Below are 20,271 nucleotides of genomic sequence, written 5' to 3' on the forward strand. Positions count from 1 at the left end.
GAATGGATAAAGAAGAGGTGGTACAGATATACAATGGAATACTATGCAGCCATCAAAAGAATGAAATCTTGCCATTTGCAACAACATGGATGGAACTAGAGAGTATTATGCTGAGCGAAATAAGTCAGTCAGAGAAAGGTAATTATCATATGATTTCCCAGATATGAAGAATTTAAAAGGCAACGTGGGGAATTTTGGGGGTAGGGAAGGAAAAAATGAGACAAGATGGGATCGGGAGGGAGACAAACCGTAAGAGACTCTTAATCTCACAAAACAAACTAAGGGTTGCTGGGTGAGGGCAGTAGGGAGAGGGTGGTTGGGTTTTGGACATTGTGGAAGGTTTGTGCTATGGTGAGTGCTGTGAAGTGTGTAGACCTGGCGATTCATAGACCTGTACCTCTGGGGCTAATAATACATTATATGCTTATAAAAAATAAAAAATTTAAAAAGAATTAAGGGGAGAAATCAACTTGCCATTCCATCTAGAATAATTGTTCTAGTCATTCGGTTGTTTATTTATTTATTTATTTATTTATTTGAGGATTTTATATATTTATTTGAGAGAGAGGACAAATAGGGGTAAAGGGCAGAGAGAGAGGGAGAAGCAGACTCCCCACTGTGCAGGGAGCCTGACACCTGGTTTGATCCTAGGACCCTAAGGCAGAGAGTTAGGTTTTTATTATTGTTGTTGTTGTTGTTTTTAAGACTTTATTTTTTAGAGTAATTTTAGTTCACAGCAAAACTAAACAAAAAGTCCAAAGATTTCCCATATACCCTATGTCGGCTCCTCCCACGACCAACTCCCCCACTGGAGTGATACATTTGTTACAAGTAATGAACCTCTATTGAGACACCATTATCATTCAGAGTCAGTAGTTTTCATTAAGGTTCCCTTTTGGTGTTGTATGCTCTGTAAGTTTGGATAACCATTATGTTTTATTTTATTCATTCATTCATGTGTTTAATAAGTGTTTATTGCTGTGTACAAGGTAGTTTTAGATGCAGTGGGAAGTTGGAAGAAGAGTGCAGTGTCAATCACGTCCTTAAGAACTTACCTTGTCAATGGTGTTAAGGGTGTGAATTTAAATTACTTTTAGTTGGAACAGTGACATCCAAGGAAAGAAGAACAAGATAATTCTTATGTTTTTGTCACCTGTTAACTCACGAACAGATTGAGGAGTTGACCAGCAACCTGCCACAGCTGCAGTCTTTGTCCGGAAGCACATCCTCTGTGGACAGCACGGTTAGTGCTGAGACCGCCAGCCCCCCAAGTAAACGGAAAGTGGCCACCAAGATCCAAGGAAATGCCAAGAGGGCTCTATTAAAGTGGGTTCAGTACACAGTAGCCAAGTAAGTACCAAGAATTTGTTTAAATTTGAAACCTTGAATAATTTGAGTTACCAATTTATTACTGAGTGCACCTGCCAATGTTGCAAAATTTGAACAGACATTTGAATGAACGGCGTTGCTTCAGCTGTTCTGTTCTTTCCTTGAATTAAAATATAAACAGAAATCATCACTAATACTCAGAAAATGCTGTAATCGACCTACTTCCTTCATTATTCATTGATTGGGCCCAATTAAGTTTTTTTTTTTTTTTTTTAAAGATTTTATTTATTTATTGACAGAGAGAGAGATCACAAGTAGGCAGAGAGGCAGGCAAAGAGAGAGAGAGGGGAGGAAGCAGGCTCCCTGCTGAGCAGAGAGCCTGATGCGGGACTCGATCCCAGGACCCTGAGATCATGACCTGAGCCGAAGGCAGCGGCTTAACCCACTGAGCCACCCAGGCGCCCCCCAATTAAGTTTTTTTAAACACACACTTGGATTGGTAATATGAGGAGTAATTATGTTTAGGTCATTGTTTGGACTTCCTGCTTTTATTAAATAATATTTACACAAAAGATTTGAGGTTTAAATGTGATTATCTCTTCATAATACTATTGAGTTCTATTTAATAATAATGTGAACTAAGGCGCACTTCTGAAATAATTCTATTTGTTTTTGTTTCCCAAAGCTTTCTAGAAATTTTATTTTAAAATTCTTTTTCCTTGGGTCTCCTCTTTTATTGGCAATATAGATTCCTTTGTCAACTTCAGTTTTATATATTGTGGACTTGATTTGGGGCATATTAAATTCATGTGTGTGTACATTCATGTGATAATCTAGATAGAAAATTACTACTCTCAGTGAGTATCTTTTCATAGCAATTTCAATAGCATTTTCAGTTGAGCATACCATTGTTTTGTGGTCAGATGTGGTCAGTGATAAGATCTCTTCACAAAGAAGTTGTGCTTTTGTGTGACTTCCGGGATGACATGTCAAGTTAACTCACTTTCTGTTTTGCTTTTGCATGCCTAAAGCTAATCTGAATTCCCTACTTCTGGAAAATAGTTTTAAACAAGTACTTATCATTATAAAATATTGAAGCACTAAATGTAGGGAGTTCTATTTTTAAAGTGTTTGAAGAGCAAAAATAAAGAGAGAAAAACTAAACATAGAGAAGTTGTAATTAGTGTTACTATTTTACATCATTTTGTTTAACTTTTAAAGTGTGTTGGTGGTTTTCTAATTTGGGATATATTTTTATGATTCAACTTGTATTCAGAAATATTTCTGAAAGCAAAGCTTTGTGCCTTTTTAGAATCTGTAGTGGAAATGAAATGTTAAAAGCCTGACCACATTGCTGGTACACTGCATTCCATCCACAGTGGCAAGTACTAATCTCTTTTGCAGCTTAATTGGGCAGAAAGAAGAAATGTGCTAGGTAGGAAGAGACAGGTGACCATATGCTGCAACATTTGTCATCATGTTATTCAATACAATTTTGTAATAATATCAATGGATACTCTCTTTCCCATTGCACCACAAAGCATTATATTAACCAAAAATAAATTGGTTTCCACTTAATATTATAGTAGCTTAAAATAAACTCAAATTTAATGCTGTTGGAGTTTTTTGCATTGGGTTTGTTTTACATATGGTGTGTTAGCTTTCAAAGATGTGCGGGGCTCTAATGGTAACTAAAAGTCATTCCTGCAACTTGTATATTTGTAACATCAGGGGAAGTTGTATTTTGCTTATCTGTCTAAATGTCCAGATTTATGGATCTAAAGCTTTTCCATCATCAGCTTATGAGTGAGATCCATTTATTTTATAGCTGCATCAAGTGAGGAGATTTGGGGAGCTGACTCTCTAAAATAAAAATTCTGTGATGAGCACGTGATTCCATTATACCTGCCAAATTGTTGATAATTTTTCTAAAACCTGTTTTTTTAAAAAAATACTATCCCACTGTATACTCTTCAAGCAACTTTTTACCTGATATGGATAATAGTCTTCAGAATCCGTACTCATTTCAGTTTATGACTTTTTTTTTTAATTTTTTATTTTTTATAAACATATATTTTTATCTCCAGGGGTACAGGTCTGTGAATCACCAGGTTTAAACACTTCACAGCACTCACCAAAGCACATACCTCCCCCCAATGTCCATAACCCCACCCCCCTTCTCCTAACCCCCCTCCCCCCAGCAACCCTCAGTTTGTTTTGTGAGATTAGGAGTCACTTATGGTTTGTCTCCCTCTCAATCCCATCTTGTTTCATTGATTCTTCTCCTACCCCCTTAACCCCCATGTTGTATCACCACTTCCTCATATCAGGGAGATCATATGATAGTTGTCTTTCTCCGCTTGACTTATTTCGCTAAGCTTGCCATTTGCGACAACATGGATGGAACTAGAGCGTATCATGACATGTTTTTAAAATTATAATCTGTGAGAATCTGTGGTCTGAATATTCATCAGCCTCACAATCCTGACCATGACAAGAAAGGACAAAAACATCCAGTAAACTCCAAACATGTTGTCAGAATGTATTCACTGTTTTCATGTAAAATTTCAAATTATGTGAGAAATAAATAAGACCTGTCTCAATAATGCGACATAATAAAGCTTTCTCTGTTTTTTTTAACCAATTTTCTATCCTATCACTATTACTCTCAGACATGAAAGCAGTAAATTGTAGCATATCTGACATTTGCTTACTTTATTTTGAGATGTCTAGGAAGAATAATTGTATTTTAAGACAAAAATTAATAAGATTACAAGACAAATGAAAACATGTATATCCAGGTCCATTCAAAATAACTTGAAGTAAATATGTATTAGAGATCACATCTGCCTGTAAACCTGGTATACTTCATCACTTCTTTAAGTGATGTGTCCAAGTTTCTTTAAGTTATTGTATTGTGGGGCGCCTGGGTGGCTCAGTGGGTTAAGCCGCTGCCTTCGGCTCAGGTCATGATCTCAGGGTCATGGGATCGAGTCCCGCATCCGGCTCTCTGCTCAGCGGGGAGCCTGCTTCCTTCTCTCTCTCTGTCTGCCTCTCTGCCTACTTGTGATCTCTCTCTGTCAAATAAATAAATAAAATCTTTAAAAATAAATAAATAAATAAATAAGTTTAAAAAAAAGTTATTGTATTGTTTTTTTAAGTGACATATCCAAGTTTTCCTAGATTTTGTATCTCAGATTCTCAAATGAGGGGTTTGGACTAAAACTGTAACTTTTAAGGAATATCATCTATTGCTTTGATATAATATGAAACACAATAGGTGTGTATGTGTGTGTCTGTGTATGTTCAACAAATATAGAAAAAGATGTAACGAAACTTGAAAAATTATTCCAACATAGTAAAATTTGGGAAATATTTTATATATTTATTGTTGAAATTATTTGAAACAATAAACAAGTTGGGGAAAATCAGAAAATATCTAATACATGATGAATATTTGCTAGCTAATTGTTTGGCTGTTTACACACGGCTTATTGCATTAAAATTATTGCAATAATTTGAGATATCTGTGAAGATGAAAAAATTTTCAAATGAGGAAACATGAGCAAAAGGAAAATGTAAGTGGAAAAATAAGATGAAGCCGGGGTAAATGTACGAAGCGAAGAGTTGACTGGAGCATGCTGAACTGTCCCATCCGGGTGGGTTTTGCCTGTGTGTCAGACACCGGCTGAAAATATTACTTGCAATTACCAGAGACAGAAACTCTCAAAGAACTAAGAGCAGGTAGAGGATTACTTTGTAATTACTGGCATTTTACAAAATTGTTTTGAAAATATGTATTTATGAAGGCAGTGATGAGATCCAGTGATGCTATTTTCAGCACAAACTGTTTAATCCAAGCTGAATGTGCATTGTTAGGAGAGGATTTAAATTGACTCTTAAGTTTGCAGAGATAAAATTTAAGGGCACTTACCAACTTTGTATATTAGTCAACGTATAAGACAAATATACCTTACGGTCCCTGGGAATCTTGAGAATATAGTAAAAAAGAGAGTTTGGTGATATTAAGTCTGCTTCATTTACAAAGAATGATAATGGGACTATTTTTTTTAAAGATTTTATTTATTTATTTGACAGAGATAGAGAGGGATCACAAGTAGGCAAGAGGCAGGCAGAGAGAGAGAGGGAAGCAGGCTCCCCGCTATGCAGAGAGCCTGATGTGGGGCTTGGTCCCAGGACCTGAGACCATGACCTGAGCCAAAGGCAGAGGCTTAACCCACTGAGCCACCCAGGCGCCCCCTATTTTTTTTTTTTAAAGGAAATTACAAAGATATTCATCCATTGAATGTCAGCTAATTCATCACCTTCAAAGGCTCTATACTTAACCACGAGATGCTGTTCAAAGACATTTTTGTAATCTCCTTTTTGGAGCTGCCTTTATATTTAGTTGATAAGTTACATGGGAAAAAAATAATTGTGAGCTTGTATCACTTTTATTTTCAACAACAAAGTATTAATATTACTATAGTAATACTATACTATTACTATTTGAATGAATTCTTAATTATCATAATTGGCTTTGAATTAATCACATCCACCACAAAAGTGCAGAGATTTGCCACCAAGGCACTTCCAAAATGCCTCTCAAGGCAATTCCAAAAACAGAGTTTAAAAAACAATTTGATCAGGAGGGTAAATGGAAACTTGTCTGAACTTACGTGACGTGACACGTGACGTGACGCGTGGGTTCCATGTGACTGCTTTAGAGATATGATCACATGCATTTGCACTTGTTTCATTCTAAAGCATTTGATAAAATTCATCCGTATAATCTTAGTAGTTAATACCTGTGCACGTAGAACACATTTTTTTTATCATTGTCATTAGAAATGTGCTAGACACTTCTTCAGAAATATACGGTGATGAATTACTATCAGTTTTGATGTTTTTAGAATTTCTTTTTTTATTTTTCCAGATATGTTTTCTCTATATTAGTTTCCTTTAAAAATGTGCTTTTAGGGGTGCCTGGGTGGCTCAGTAGGTTAAACCTCTGCCTTTGGCTCAGGTCATGATCTCAGGGTCCTGGGATCAAGCCCCTCATGGGGCTCTCTGCTCAGCAGGGAGCCTGCTTCCTCCTCTCTCTCTGCCTCCTTCTCGGCCTGCTGTGATCTCTCTCTCTGTGTCAAATAAATAAAATCTTTTTTTAAAAATGTGCTTTTACATTGAATATCTCAATGACTGAAAAGTCTGATATAGAAAACTCAAGTATGGAACCAGAATTTCTCCTGCTCTCTTGTTATCTTCTAGAACTTTTGTTTTGCCTAATTTTTTTCAAGCAGCTACCTACTATGACTAACTGCCCTTCAGTCATTCCTGAGGTTTAGATTTTCCATTAGTCCTTGAGGGCAGTGCATATTATCTCTTCAGAATGTAACATTATTGTAATTTTTTATCACACTAAGGCAGACAGGAATCGAAGTAAAAGATTTTGGGCGGAGCTGGAGGAGTGGGCTTGCCTTTCATTCCATCATCCACGCCATTCGACCAGAATTAGTGGACTTGGAGCGAGTGAAAGGGAGACCTAACCGGGAAAACCTGGCGGAGGCTTTCACTATTGCTGAAACAGAACTAGGAATCCCGAGACTGCTGGATCCTGAAGGTAAGAAGAGTCGTTGCTGGTTCTTGCACACACATGTCAAAGCAGTAGTTTTCTATGTCTTAAAGGCAGAAATCACAGATGATTTCCAAGACCTTATCAGACCTTATCCAGAAAACTGTAGGAAAGCAGGAAGAAATAGTACCTTCCTGCACTGATTTTCTTTAGGAAAAAATATTTACTACTAGATATGGGAGCGAAATATAGTTCTGTTGCCCCAAACAGCATTTTGGCATTGGTGGTGTCAGCCAGGTGAAGTGTGGTAACTCCATAGAGTAAGGGCGGAATGAAAGCTTTAGAAGTGTGCATGTTAGCGTGAGGAGGGATGTTCAGGGTGACAGAATCACTCTCTTTACATAACAAAGAATCTAGAAGAAGCAAGAGGTTATTAATAATCTAAGATCGTATCTTTAAAATGTCAGTCATGGGGCGCCTGGGTGGCTCAGTGGGTTAAGCTTCTGCCTTCGGCTCAGGTCATGATCTCAGGGTCCTGGGATCGAGCCCCGAGTCAGGCTCTCTGCTCAGCAGAGAACCTGCTTCCCCCTCTCTCTCTGCCTCTCTGCCTACTTGTGGTCTCTGTCTGTCAAATAAATAAATAAAATCTTAAAATAAAATAAAATAAAATAAAATGTCAGTCGTTAGGAACTTAGAAATGTTGACCACCATCCAGTGTCCCGGTGTCAGTTGGGAAAACCATACAAATGGTCGAATTCTCTTTTTCATTAGAACTGTCTGGCAACTTTTTGGTAAGATTGTGAATTTTAAGATGTTGTGGAGGGGTGCCTGGGTGACTCAGTGGGTTAAATCCTCTGCCCTCAGCTCAGGTCATGATCCCAGGGTCCTGGGATCAAGCCCCACATTGGGCTCTCTGTTCAGCAGGGAGCCTGCTTCCTCCTTTCTCTGCCTGCCTCTCTGCCTACTTGTGATCTCTCTCTGTCAAATAAATAAAATCTTAAAAAAAAAATCTTTAAGACGTTACGGAAAAGGATTAAGCTTTTCCAAGCCTGCAAAAGACAATTTTGATGCCTTTAATAAACGTTAGTAAACTGAATAAATTGTTATATTGAAATAAAAGGATTAAAAGTGAATTTTCCAGGGGCATCTGGGTGGCTCAGTTAGTTAAACATCCAACACTTGATCTTGGCTGAGATCTGATCTCAGGGTCCTGGGATTGAACCCTGCTTCTCACTCTGCTCTCAGCAGGGAGTCTGCTTCTTTCCCTCTCCCTCTCTCACCCTCTACCCCTCCACTGCCTGCTCTCTCTCGCTGTCTCTCTCTCTCTCAAATAAATAAATCATTTTTTAAAAGTAAATTATCCAAATGTCACAAACAACTTATTTGGGTTGACGGTTATGGATATTTCTGTTAATGGATGTGCAGGAGTAAATACAGAGGTGCTTGGGTGGCTCAGTTAGTTAAGCGTCTAACTCTTGATTTCAGCTTAGGTCATGATCTCAGGGTCATGAGATCAAGCCCCAGATCAGGCTCCATGCTGTGTGTGGAACCTGATTAAGATTTTCTCTCTCTCTCTTTCCCTCTACCCCTCCCCTCCAATTTAAAAAAAAAAAAAAAGCAAAGTAAATACAATGAAAACAGGTTCTTTTCAAAGATGAGATTTCACAGTGAGCATGCCTGACCCTAAAAGAAAGTCTAAAGTGGAGACAATTGTATCTCCAGGAGTAGGTTATAAATACCTACAAACCCCTGGTTGGCTTCCCCTGAGATGGAAGCAGCGTGGAGATCCCTTGCCACTTCAGGATCCTGCTGGGGACTCCCAAGATTCACTAGGATAGCCAAGGTCTTTCCAGCTTGTTTCTGTGGACACACACACACACACACACACACATCAATAGTGTTTAGCTCAAGGAGAAAGCCATATGCACAACCCAGCCCTCAATTTTTTTGAGTAGGACAACAGGAGGGTACAAATGATTCTTTCATATCCACTGGACTAATGAAGCTTAATGTTCCCTTTGATGATAGAACTGAGTTTGCCCAGATACAAGGCTAGCCCAGATATAAGGTGATCTGTTGTTTTCCTCATATGAAGTCCCCCCCCCAAAAAAAAGTTAGTGATCTTAAGCTTTTTTAATTAAAAAAATTAAACATAAAAAAATAATTAATTAATTTTATTTTATTTTTAATTCTTAAAAAGATTTTTATTTATTTATTTGTCAGAGAGAGAGCGCGCACAAGCGCACAAGCAGGCAGAGGCAGAGAGAGAAACAGGCTCCCCGCTGAGCAGAGAGCCTGATGCGGGACTCGATCCCAGGACCCTGAGATCATGACCTGAGCTGAAGGCGGTGGCTTAACCAACTGAGCCACCCAGGCAGTCATCCCAAATTAATTAATTTTAAAAAGGTTATTTAGCTTAACCAACTGAGCCACCCAGGCAGTCATCCCAAATTAATTAATTTTAAAAAGGTTATTTAGCTAACCAGGATGTATAAACTTTGAGGAATACGGATTAAATAGATCTATATCTATTACAACAATTAGTTTATGATTTAGTGACGCATATGTTTAAATGCTGAATTACTATATTAAATCATGTGTTACATGTTTTTTTCCCACATTCATATCTCGTGAAAGTTTTACTTGTTCTTCACATCTTCCACGTCCTGATCTTGTCATTTCTACAGCCACCTCTGAGACATCCAGTGCTTTCAGAATGCATGACCATGGTTTCCTTTGAAGTCTTTTGAGCCGTAGCGCTTTTTCAATCCTGCCTTGATAGTCCATAGGAATTGTGTCTCAAATCACAAGGCACATTTCAAAATATTAGAGTAGTTTATATTTTGGTTTCCATGGCTTTTGTTTGTTTTGTCAGATATTTGTAAACTCCAAATGTAGTCACCATTTCATGGCCTTTAAAAGGGATAATTAAAAGGTGATTTAAAACATTCAGCACTTTGTATGTTGCAGTCTTAGCCCCTCTCATTCTATAATGATGAGTAAACCTCTAATTAAAAATATCTTTTCAGGCTCTGTGTTTTCCCTCAGAGTACTTCACTGTTCAAACTGTAGTAATTTAGAGAATCATGCACAAGGGAGAGGTTATCCAAAGAACTGAGCATAAGGCATCTCCCTCTTTTCTAAAATAAAACTTGTGGAGGCAAGAGGGAGCTTATTTATATTTGTCCAAATGCATGGCATTTGTTGCCACACCTGTTAACATTTTTTTTAACTACCTGATCACCCCAGTTCTGAAATTTACATAGTATTTGTATTTTATTAATGACGCAGAATATCTGAATTACCATATCGTGTCTCAGATTTCTGGTGAATTATCGTTGAGATTACTTAAATGAAACATGTATTACTTTCCCAAAAGTTAGTAATTAAAATGTGTCATTTATCTACATCATAGCATTCCTATCACGTATCAGCCAAACTAAATGGGTTTGCCCTACCCTCACCATCTCAAAATATTAATTTTCTTTTTCTTTTGCATTGGTATACTAGCTAGATTCCAAAGTCTGTGTTATTAAAATATAAAGAAGGCTGATTAACCTGTTCATATTTGGTTTTGGTTGTTCCAGATGTTGATGTGGATAAACCAGATGAGAAGTCTATTATGACATATGTAGCCCAGTTTCTGAAACATTACCCTGACATCCACAATACTGGCACTGATGGGCAAGAGACTGATGTAAGTATTTTTTTCTTCAAGCACTGATAGCACACTCAGTGATAGTGACATAGATGTTTAAGCATGGTGCTTTCTAAAAATTAAGTTTGAATGCATTATTTTATTTTATTTATTTTATTTTATTTTATTTTGGAATGTATTTCAAAAAGTAAGGAAGAGGTAACACCAACGTGAGAGGAGATTATAGGGAAAGATTTTTCTGATGTATATGTTAGATATGTGAGAGAAAGCATTATTAATGATAAATGCTGGACATATAACACTGATAAATTAAAAGTGAGAAAGGTAGACATGTTGGGAGATTCATTTAGTAATCTGAGGATTGAAGCAATTTTATATTCATCATGTCATTTGTGCCTGTAGAGCTTGAGACCCCATATCCTGTTCAATCTGAGAAAATCTGATTTGGACTTTCAGATTTATTATGTAAGTCACTACTCACAACAGACATACAAAAGGAAGGCAGACGTGTAAAAGTCCTAATTATCCACTGTGATTAGATTTTTTTAGCCTCTCAATATTTTCAATAATGTATTTTTATACTAATCCAATGACTTATGTTCATTGTCATAAAAAAGAAAAAGTGAAAAAAAGGAAAAAGAAAATGATCTGTACTTAGATTTCTTCTAGAGAGACCCTATCCTAGAAAAAAATTAATAGGTTGGTGTAAGCTTCCAACATTTTTCCATATGTATATAGAGATGTATAATATTTTAACAGAAATGGAATTATAGTACACATACAATTTCATCATTTTTTCTGTTAACATAAAAAATTCTTCTTATGCCATTCTCTCCAGGACATCATATGGTATACAATAATTTATTCAGTCTTACTTGTTGAAAATTTCTGAATTTTTGCCATTATAAAAAATGCTTCTAGGAACAATTTTATAATAAAACATTGTTTTAGTATTCTGTCTTAAAAGTGGAATCTTTAGGCTAAAGTGCATATAGATTTTTAATGCTTTTTGAATTTTTTTCAAATTTTCCTGTAGAAAGTTTGTCCCATTTTACAGTCTAGCTAGCACATCAGAATGCCTGTTTTCACAGATTTTAATAATGGATATTACCATTCTTCTAATTTTTAAGTATTATTATTTTTTTTTTAATTATAAGGAGGTGGATTTACTACTGAATTTAAAATTAATTATACGGCAAAATGACATCAGGGAAAGAAAGAAATGGAATTTTCAAGATATGTTAAAGAAAATAACTGTCTGACTTCACTGCTCAGGTCTCAACTAGAGTTTTTAAAGCAGTTTGAGATTATAATGAAGAGAAACACCGCCCCCCCCCCAACCCGCACACACACAAAACCCTGAAAAACTTCACTTGGCTTCCAAACAAGACTTAGAAACAGGTCTACGAAAGGAAAAAGCCAAGGGTTCATAACCCCAGATTTTCAAATAGGCAAAGGTATTGCACTAATAGAAATCTGTGACTTCACAGAAATTAAGCAAAACTGGTGTTTCCTAGTTTGCTTGGACGATGTTAATTTGGCACTATCAAGTGTTCTATCAAGAACCATGTTTATTTTTTTAAAACTCTCATTCAGGAAACCTGTTTTGTTCCTTGACAAGATTCAGGCGCAAATGTTGACCAGCCGAGTAACTTCTCCATAGTCAGCAGAACAAATGTTTCTAAGAAGCATCACATGCAGACTTTCTATACACATCTTAGCATAGATTGATGCAGATACTTTGGTGTCATTCGGGGGCTTTCTGGGTTTTGAGAATATAATCCGGTGTGGATACTGCTGTGTGAATAAGAAACTCTATTAGAAAGCATGACCCCACACAACCTAGACAAAGTCAGCTTTCCATGTGATTTTCATATCCAAGTCCTTGTGTTTCCCAATCGGGTTTATTTCTGATCAAGTATCTGCGTTTGTACTGTTTTAATTTCTCTGACATTAATCGTCTCCCCAGATGAGTAAACTCTGTGACTGGCAGTGTCTGAGAAACAAAATGAGGTGCTTTTATTAATGTCCATGAGCAAGAATCAAATGCCAAAACTCCTCAGGATTTGAAAGACACACATTCCTGGCATAAGCTTGTTAATATGCTTTACTAAAGAGGCTTTATTATGAAGAGATTAATTTCATTATCTAGAAAATAAATTCTGATTATCCCTTTAAAACATTCCCTCTATCCCTTCCTGAAAAAAGAGTACATATAATTTCTTCAGGGTTATTTCAAAAATTGATTTTAAGAAAACACATTATAAGCTTTGCCCCTTTTTGTGTGGCATTTATAACATAGGGCATATGCATCTAAAAATGAATAATTTCAATAAGAAAAAAGGAATTTTATGTATTTTATATACTTTTCATTTGCTTAATGCAGCTAAATGGCCCTCTAATTTTATCTAGTGAAACTTTTTAAGATTTTATTGACTACACCCCTATGGGCTATTGATGCCATCATTTCATAATACTTAATATCTGTCTAATCAAGTCTTAGGGAATAGTTCTTTTAATTCGCTTTTTAAAAAGCTTGGCAGCAACGTGTCTCCTAGGCTTTCATTTTTGGTGACTTTGATTGCTGTGTCCTCATTATGAGTATTTAAATTAGATATTTTATAGATAAAATTTTTAAATCTGATTTTCCTATTGGAAATAGACATTGCTATGCCTTTCTTACTCCAACTGATAAAACTGATCTTTTTCCCTAAAGGTGTTCGAGCACTCAATCATAAATAAATAAAATAGGCCCATTAGTTCATCTCTCTGAGCTATTCAACTTTAAGTTATTTATTCACTCATTCCTTCTCCTGCAACAAATACTGCCGACTGCACTCAGCACTGCACTTTCTTGATTGGTAGAGGATAAGAGATGCATATTGGAGTATATTTAAGAGAAAAGAACCTCCTCTCTACATAGTTCACCATTTAAAATGGTTACTATTTCAATCTATAAATATATGTGAAATGTAAATATTGCCAAAAATTAAAACAAAACATCAAATGCTAGAGTATTACATTGCCTTATTGGATTTGCACATTTTGATGCTTTCAAAAGTTCCAAAAAGCTCTTAAAGTTACTATACCCGTAAAATTACCATCTATTTATTTATGGACAGTTGTCTCTCCATTGTTTTTTTTTTCTTGTTTCCTGTATAACTTTTGTCCCTGATTTATATTATTTTTCTATATATTATCTTTTCATATTGTTAGGAAATACTTCCAGGTTTTCCATGTTTTGCAAATTCTATCCAAATTTTTAAGGTAAGATTTAAATAATCTTGAATCAGTGACCTCTTTCAAGCATCCTATGTTGCATAGCTTATTAGCCATTCCTTTGCATGTATTTGTCCTTACCTACACATTTCTTTTAATGTATTAATTCTGTTATTTCCTTTTCCTTTCTAATGGAATAAATAACATACGTGTTATTGAATGTTAGTCTAAGCCACTCCCATGGGCTAATCTTTAATTATAAGATAGCATCAATTAATTTCTTTTTAATAACACAATAGCACTAATAAAAGGAAAAATTTATAATAACTATGGTTTCTTTGTATGTGATAGTAGAAATAAAAAATAAAGCTAAAGATTTATTTTTACATGTTAAAATATTAAACAGGAAATAATTATTTGGAAAAAGGTAAGTATTCATCTAGCTTGTATTCTGAGTTTTATCTCCTGCTCAATATTTGGTCATATAGTTTATTTAGTAAAGTTCATGACATGTAGTAAGTGCTCAATATGCTTGTGAAATTCATGATTATGCGCTCTTTCCCTTTCCATGTTATCCTGTACTTTTTCCATCTCTCTTTATGTTCCATCTAGGCCTGAGGTTAATGATCTCTCAGCAGAGTAGACTTTATGCCAACATTGGAATAAGAATTAAAAGTAATTTTATGTCAAATATTAAATTAATTTTTATTTCATGCTCCATGAATCATGAGTTGATGTACTTATAAACCTACTACAGAACATGTAAAGATGCCTGTGTGTATGTTTGCATGAAAAAGAGAGAAAGAGAAAAAGTCATGAGAATTTCGGCCATTTAGCTGCGTGGAGTTTAGGTGGTCTTCTGTAGGTGAATAGAACCCCAGGTCTTTGAATGCATATGAAAGTTAACAGTTGAAGAAGAACCACAGACTAAATGCTCTCTGGGAATCTAAATATTGTTTGTACAGTATCTCCTCTTAAAAGGAGAATGTTGAGTGTGTGAATAGCCATATGCTTCTTACTTTATTGCAGTTGGCCTGACACTGCCCCACCAGTGGAAAAGTCATTTACTAGATGAACTCTATTGAAGTTATTTTAAGAACATAATTCTTTCTCTCAGATGACTTTGTGAAATAATTTTAATTGGTGAGAAATGGGTCCCTGGAGGCCCATAGTGAGGTCCCATGCTCACGTTGATGGAGTTCCCCCCACTTAGTGGTCACATTAGCTTCCGATACTTTGGAGGTAAACCAAGAGCATTTAGTTCTTCTGAGTGCCTAAGAATGTGTCATATGTGCTTTTATGGGCATGATGGTCAACCAATGAACCTTTATCACATTTATCTGCTCATGCAGAGGAGCCATCTTAGAAAAAGCTAAAGCTTTGAAGTTTTGGGCTCCTGTTCCATTTCTTTCTCTACTTATCTATATTACCAGTCATTTATTCTACCATTATATAGTGAGGGAGACTGGGGAGGCAAAACTGAGAGAAGGCATGCATCATGACAGCCCTGGGGGCCAGTCTCTGTGCTTGGTGGTCGGCCCAGGTTATCACGAATTTCCTCCCAAACTGGGAAGCAGTGTGTGGTGTCTACTCAGATGACAGCACAACCGTAGAGAGGATTAAAAAAAAAAAAAAAAATGATGTGTCAAAAGTCACAGAGTTGATACTTGTCAGAACCAGAATTTGGACCAGCTTTGCCCACCTCCATGGCCAGCACTCTATCTCCTCTGCCACTTAACCTGCCACAGTCACCTCGTCTGTGTCACAGGGCTGTGACTGAGTGAGATGCTGTAGTTGGAAGCTATTTGTAAGTGCCAAGAACCATGTTAAATGTGTTTTTGATTACTTTGACATTCTTACCAGATAAGAAGTCTTTTGAAAGATTAAGGTATTTTCACTAAATCAACGCTAGAATGGCTTGTTATTATTTGTGGAAATAATGATATAAATCTCTGAAAAAGAGATTTGGGTTCAGTCAAAATTTTTCTCATCTGGAATGGTCCTCTGGGGGTACAAATGACCTTGGGTTGAGAAGCACCCTTGGCCTATGTTTTCATAGGCCATTGCTCTTTCTGAGTATTTTTGTATTTAGGACATTTCCTCTTGAGCACATTTTCTTAATTAAATACTGTTTCTTGGAAAAAAAAAAATGGAGGTAGATCATTTCAGTATTTAGCAAGATGATTAAGCTATTTTTCTAGAATTAACTTTTGTCTCATACTCTCCAAAAGAGGTGAGGGAGAGGAGAGAGAATATTTTTCAGAGACAGTTGGAAGTTATTAAATACTCAGTGCATTCTAGAATCAGCCAGGTATTAAGTAATTAAATCAGTACATAGTTACTAATGAAATTGTGACGTCTGCTGGTTTCTAGAGAGAAGACAGGCTAATTCTGAAGGAAGCAAAAGTTTGGATAGAACAGTTTGAAAGAGATTTGACAAGGGCACAGATGACGGAATCAAATTTGCAAGATAAATATCAGGTAATATATGAAAATGATTTCAATTTCTTGAATACCTTTTTATGAGTAATATTAATATATGTCATTTAATCCATGTCCAATCTTTCAAATGATATTAATGAGAAAAACCTTTAAAGAAATATTATGTGTTATCTTAAGTTTGCATGTAATTTAATAATCGTGTTTCTGTATAAATAGGTAGTTTTTAAAAAATTTAAGAAATTCTATTATCATATGATTGCCATCGTAGAGATAATTAGCACCTCTGTCACACCACTTAAGTATTTCTTTTTTGTGGTTGGGATAATCAAATTCTAGTCTTTTAGCAAGTTTGATGAATATAATACAATATTGTTATCTACATTCACTCTAGGTCTGACTTACTACTCGTTGCAAGTTTGTACACTTAAATAACATCTTTCCTATCTTCCCACCACCCTTGGTAATCACCATTTTCTTTCTTTTTATGAGTTTGGTTTTTTTCACATGTAAGTGATACCACAAATTATTGTCTTTCTTTGTCTACTTTATCTCACTCAGCATAATGTCCTCAAGGTCCATCTGTGTTGCTACGAATAGCAGGATGTCCTTCTTTCTCATGGTATTCATAGATGGATTGATCTGTCTATCACATCTCCTATCATTCATCCATTAATAGGCACGCAGGCTCCTTCCATGGCTTGGCTATTGTGATTAGTGCTGCAGTATACAAGGGAGTGCAGGTGTCTCTTCAGTATCTTCTTTTCATTTCCTCTGGGTATATCCTGAGAGGTAGAATTAGTAGTTTTAAATTGTGTGTGTCCATTCTGTACTTAGAGCTCTGAGGGTTCATGACTCTTCTGGAACTCGGAGTCTTATAGATGACCCCAAACATAAACGTCTCGTCATTGCTTTTCTACAGCTCATGATCTTGTAGATGTCACATAACAAAAAATTCCACCAAAAAATGACCTCAGTGCAAATAGAAAACTATTATAGAATAAGCCGTGTTTAATAAAGTCTCGCAACTTGACTGTTTGGCGTGGGCCCATCATGGGATCTGTTTCTGTTGCCACCTGCCTGGTTCAACACTGTAGCTCTCAAATTGAGGCCAGGGTTGTTGCTGCTGTAGTTCCCCCAGTCTCCTTAGACCGCCATTACTTGGATTTCGGCTTTCAATTTTCACTCCTCAGACACAAAATCTTAGGTTTTCCCATGAAATTGTGATTTATTGCATGCAGCATTGATGTTTTCCTTCTAGTTACAATAGCATTGCATTTCAGCGGCCAAACTATAAATATATTCTAGTCTACATTATATTTTAATCAGTCTTGCTACATAAAAGGGGGTGGTGATATGAGACTCAGCATGGCAGAGGAGAAAGGATTTCGCCGTTGGCATTAATGTGTGGATTTAATGTAACAATATCTGTAAAGTGGCCCGAATTTAGATGGATGACTCCATCAATATTACATTTGTTGCACATGACAGAGCAATGTGTACGTGCGTATTTAATTGCTTTGACACTCAGTGTAATCTTTTTTTCTGAAATATAATATTTTCTGGATGAGCTTCATGAAAAAAATGATTAAACCAGTAAATGGAGAATAGAAATACAAGAACAAATGTGACTATATTTATTAGACCATTGGTGAGTTTTAGTTTGGGCATAAATTATAAAAAAAATCAAGTCCAAATTATGAAGTTACCTGTTATACAGATGTTTGTATAAAGGGAAAACAGAGGATTAGAAAAGTATGAAACAGAAACACGCATTTCAGGCCAAAGATGATCAGCTGTCTTTTAAAAAAGATTTAGGGACCATCTGAAATCTGTAAACAGGGAAATGTTCCCTGAAAACAGGGAACATTTTTCTCATTGGTGTGTTTCTTACATAATCAGCATTTTCTGTTCCCACTTATCAGTCAATAGTTCATTATCCTGTTTTTTCATGCATAGAATTCTGTGGAACAAAACTGAAGATCAATTTTATGTTTTTGGTATTTTTAAATGGCATTAAGTTAGAGTCAATGGAAGAAAAGTTGTGGTAAAATATTTACTCACCGTCTCCCCCCAGTGTTCTTCTTGTGAACTGACATGTTTGTTCAGAAATTCTTTCAAATGTGTTACCGGCTAGATTCTGTAGGGACATTCTCATGTTCTTTAACATAATTGCACATTTTAGTGACATTTTCAATTCATATTTGGACTTGGAGACTTATTTTAAAATGTGTTCATTTAATAGGAAATGTAGGACTTTAATTAAAGTCAGTACTTGTTAAGGTTAGTATCAGACATATGGTTAAGTCTACGTATTACAGATTTATGTTTAACATGATGATAAAGGGAATGATACAGTAATTAATATTTTAATGCCATAAAGTTAAACCAAAGTATTATTATATAATTGAGGTCCCTTAAGTAAACCTCTTTACCCCGGCTTACTTAAACACAAATTTAGTTATCTTTAAACCAGCATAATTTGGATATGTATAATTTCTAACCTAAATTATTTGGTACTTAGACGTAAAGCAACTATTTTGATTCTTATCATAGGTTTATATCCCTATTTACTATTATTTCTTCATGTGCATGGACTGGCACATAAATTATTTAACTAGAAATGAGAAATCTCAGGTTTTAGTCCTGCCTCTGCTACTCATTCTTCCCAAGTTACCTCTGGGCTTCCTGTGGTAATAAAAATAGAGTATGTCAGTGTTGTAGGGCTATGGAGGGAGCCCGAGGAATGATGTGTAGAGAGGAGTTGGCATGGGACCAAGCTCATCATTGGGCTTGGGGCACAGTAGCTGCTCTCAGTATCATGACTGCCATCATGATGTCAACAACATATATTGAGTGTTTTCCCACTATAAAGGACTGTTATTTAGGAAATGTGGTTTCCTTTGCATTTGTTGTTTTTGACTCATTTCCATGTTGTTGCTCTTTTTCCTCTTTTAGTCATTTAAGCACTTCAGAGTTCAATATGAATTAAAAAGGAAACAGATTGAACATTTAATACAACCTGTACATAGAGACGGTAAACTGTCACTTGACCAAGCATTGGTAAAACAATCCTGGGACAGAGTGTCCTCCAGGGTAAGTTCTCTCGAGATTAATCTCATGAAGGCTGACATAACAGCCAAGAAAATTTTCCATCATGTTTTCCTACAGAGCAATATTTCATCTGGTCCTACAGCCTCTATCCAAGGCTTACCTATGGGAGTTTTCTTCTAAGTTAGTGGAAGTACTCGGCTTAACAACTCTTCTGCTTTGCCTGCCTTGTACATAGTTTCCCCGTTGAGTAGATGATGGATGGGAATCCTGAAAGACTCAATTCTGGGACATTTAGAAGAGATGACTCTGCCGAGAATGGAGCCTCGACAATTTCTCTAAAGTCTATAACCAGGTTTCACCACCAGTCGGTCATCCGCCTATATCCACAGTCATTTTTACAGCCTTTAATTTAAGCGAATTTTCTTATCCAGTCCTTCACGAGCCTGAAGAAGAACTGCTCAATAACATTCATGTTAATATTCTGCAAACTTAAAGGCCAAGATTTCGAAACCTCTGAAACTCCTATCACTAATCAGAATATTTGCCTTGAACGTACCCTGTTATCTTTTTATTTTATAATCTAATCCTTTTCCCACAAACTCTGCCAGAGACTAGGTTAGTTCTAACTAAGCACCTCAACCTCTCCCACCTGACATTCCAATAAGTCAGGAAACACTGCTTAAGAATTGTTTGACGTGGTAGAAATTAAGAAATAGTTAGAAATTATACCATCATAGAAGCAATGTCGAATATTCTACTTCCTCCACAGAGGACTGGATGACCCTGACTTTTCTGGACCTGTCCTCATGTGGCAGATTTTAAAGGATACGCATCAGCTAGTGTATAATAGCTACATCCTTGAGCATTTCAGCAAACCCAGTCCCTTCCCTTTCAGTGAAAGCCAAATTGAAACTCAGCAGGGGTTTCATCTCTTCCTCTAAGAAGAAAATTGTTTAAGCTCTCAATAATGTCCTTTCATGTCTAAGATGTATTTTAAGTT

The 20,271-nt window shown here is 36.1% G+C and overlaps 1 protein-coding gene across 26 annotated transcripts in view; it reads left to right on the plus strand.

The window, feature by feature from the left end:
- The window catches only part of SYNE1 (spectrin repeat containing nuclear envelope protein 1), a 464,577-nt gene that overhangs the window by 122,332 nt on the left and 321,974 nt on the right, over window positions 1–20,271 (plus strand). For 22 of the 26 annotated variants that reach the window (XM_082730051.1, XM_082730052.1, XM_082730041.1 and 19 more), the window contains 6 exons: window positions 1,172–1,350; window positions 6,753–6,949; window positions 10,489–10,598; window positions 13,776–13,826; window positions 16,152–16,259; window positions 19,176–19,313. In XM_082730051.1, the coding sequence (XP_082586177.1) occupies window positions 1,172–1,350; window positions 6,753–6,949; window positions 10,489–10,598; window positions 13,776–13,826; window positions 16,152–16,259; window positions 19,176–19,313 (783 nt within the window). The remainder of the gene's footprint in view (window positions 1–1,171; window positions 1,351–6,752; window positions 6,950–10,488; window positions 10,599–13,775; window positions 13,827–16,151; window positions 16,260–19,175; window positions 19,314–20,271) is intronic. The other 4 variants (XM_082730067.1, XM_082730063.1, XM_082730036.1 and 1 more) reach the window with 1 other exon arrangement.

The sequence above is a fragment of the Mustela nivalis genome (genome assembly GCF_964662115.1).
Source record: "Mustela nivalis genome assembly, chromosome: 5".
Classification (NCBI taxonomy): Eukaryota; Metazoa; Chordata; class Mammalia; order Carnivora; family Mustelidae; genus Mustela; species Mustela nivalis.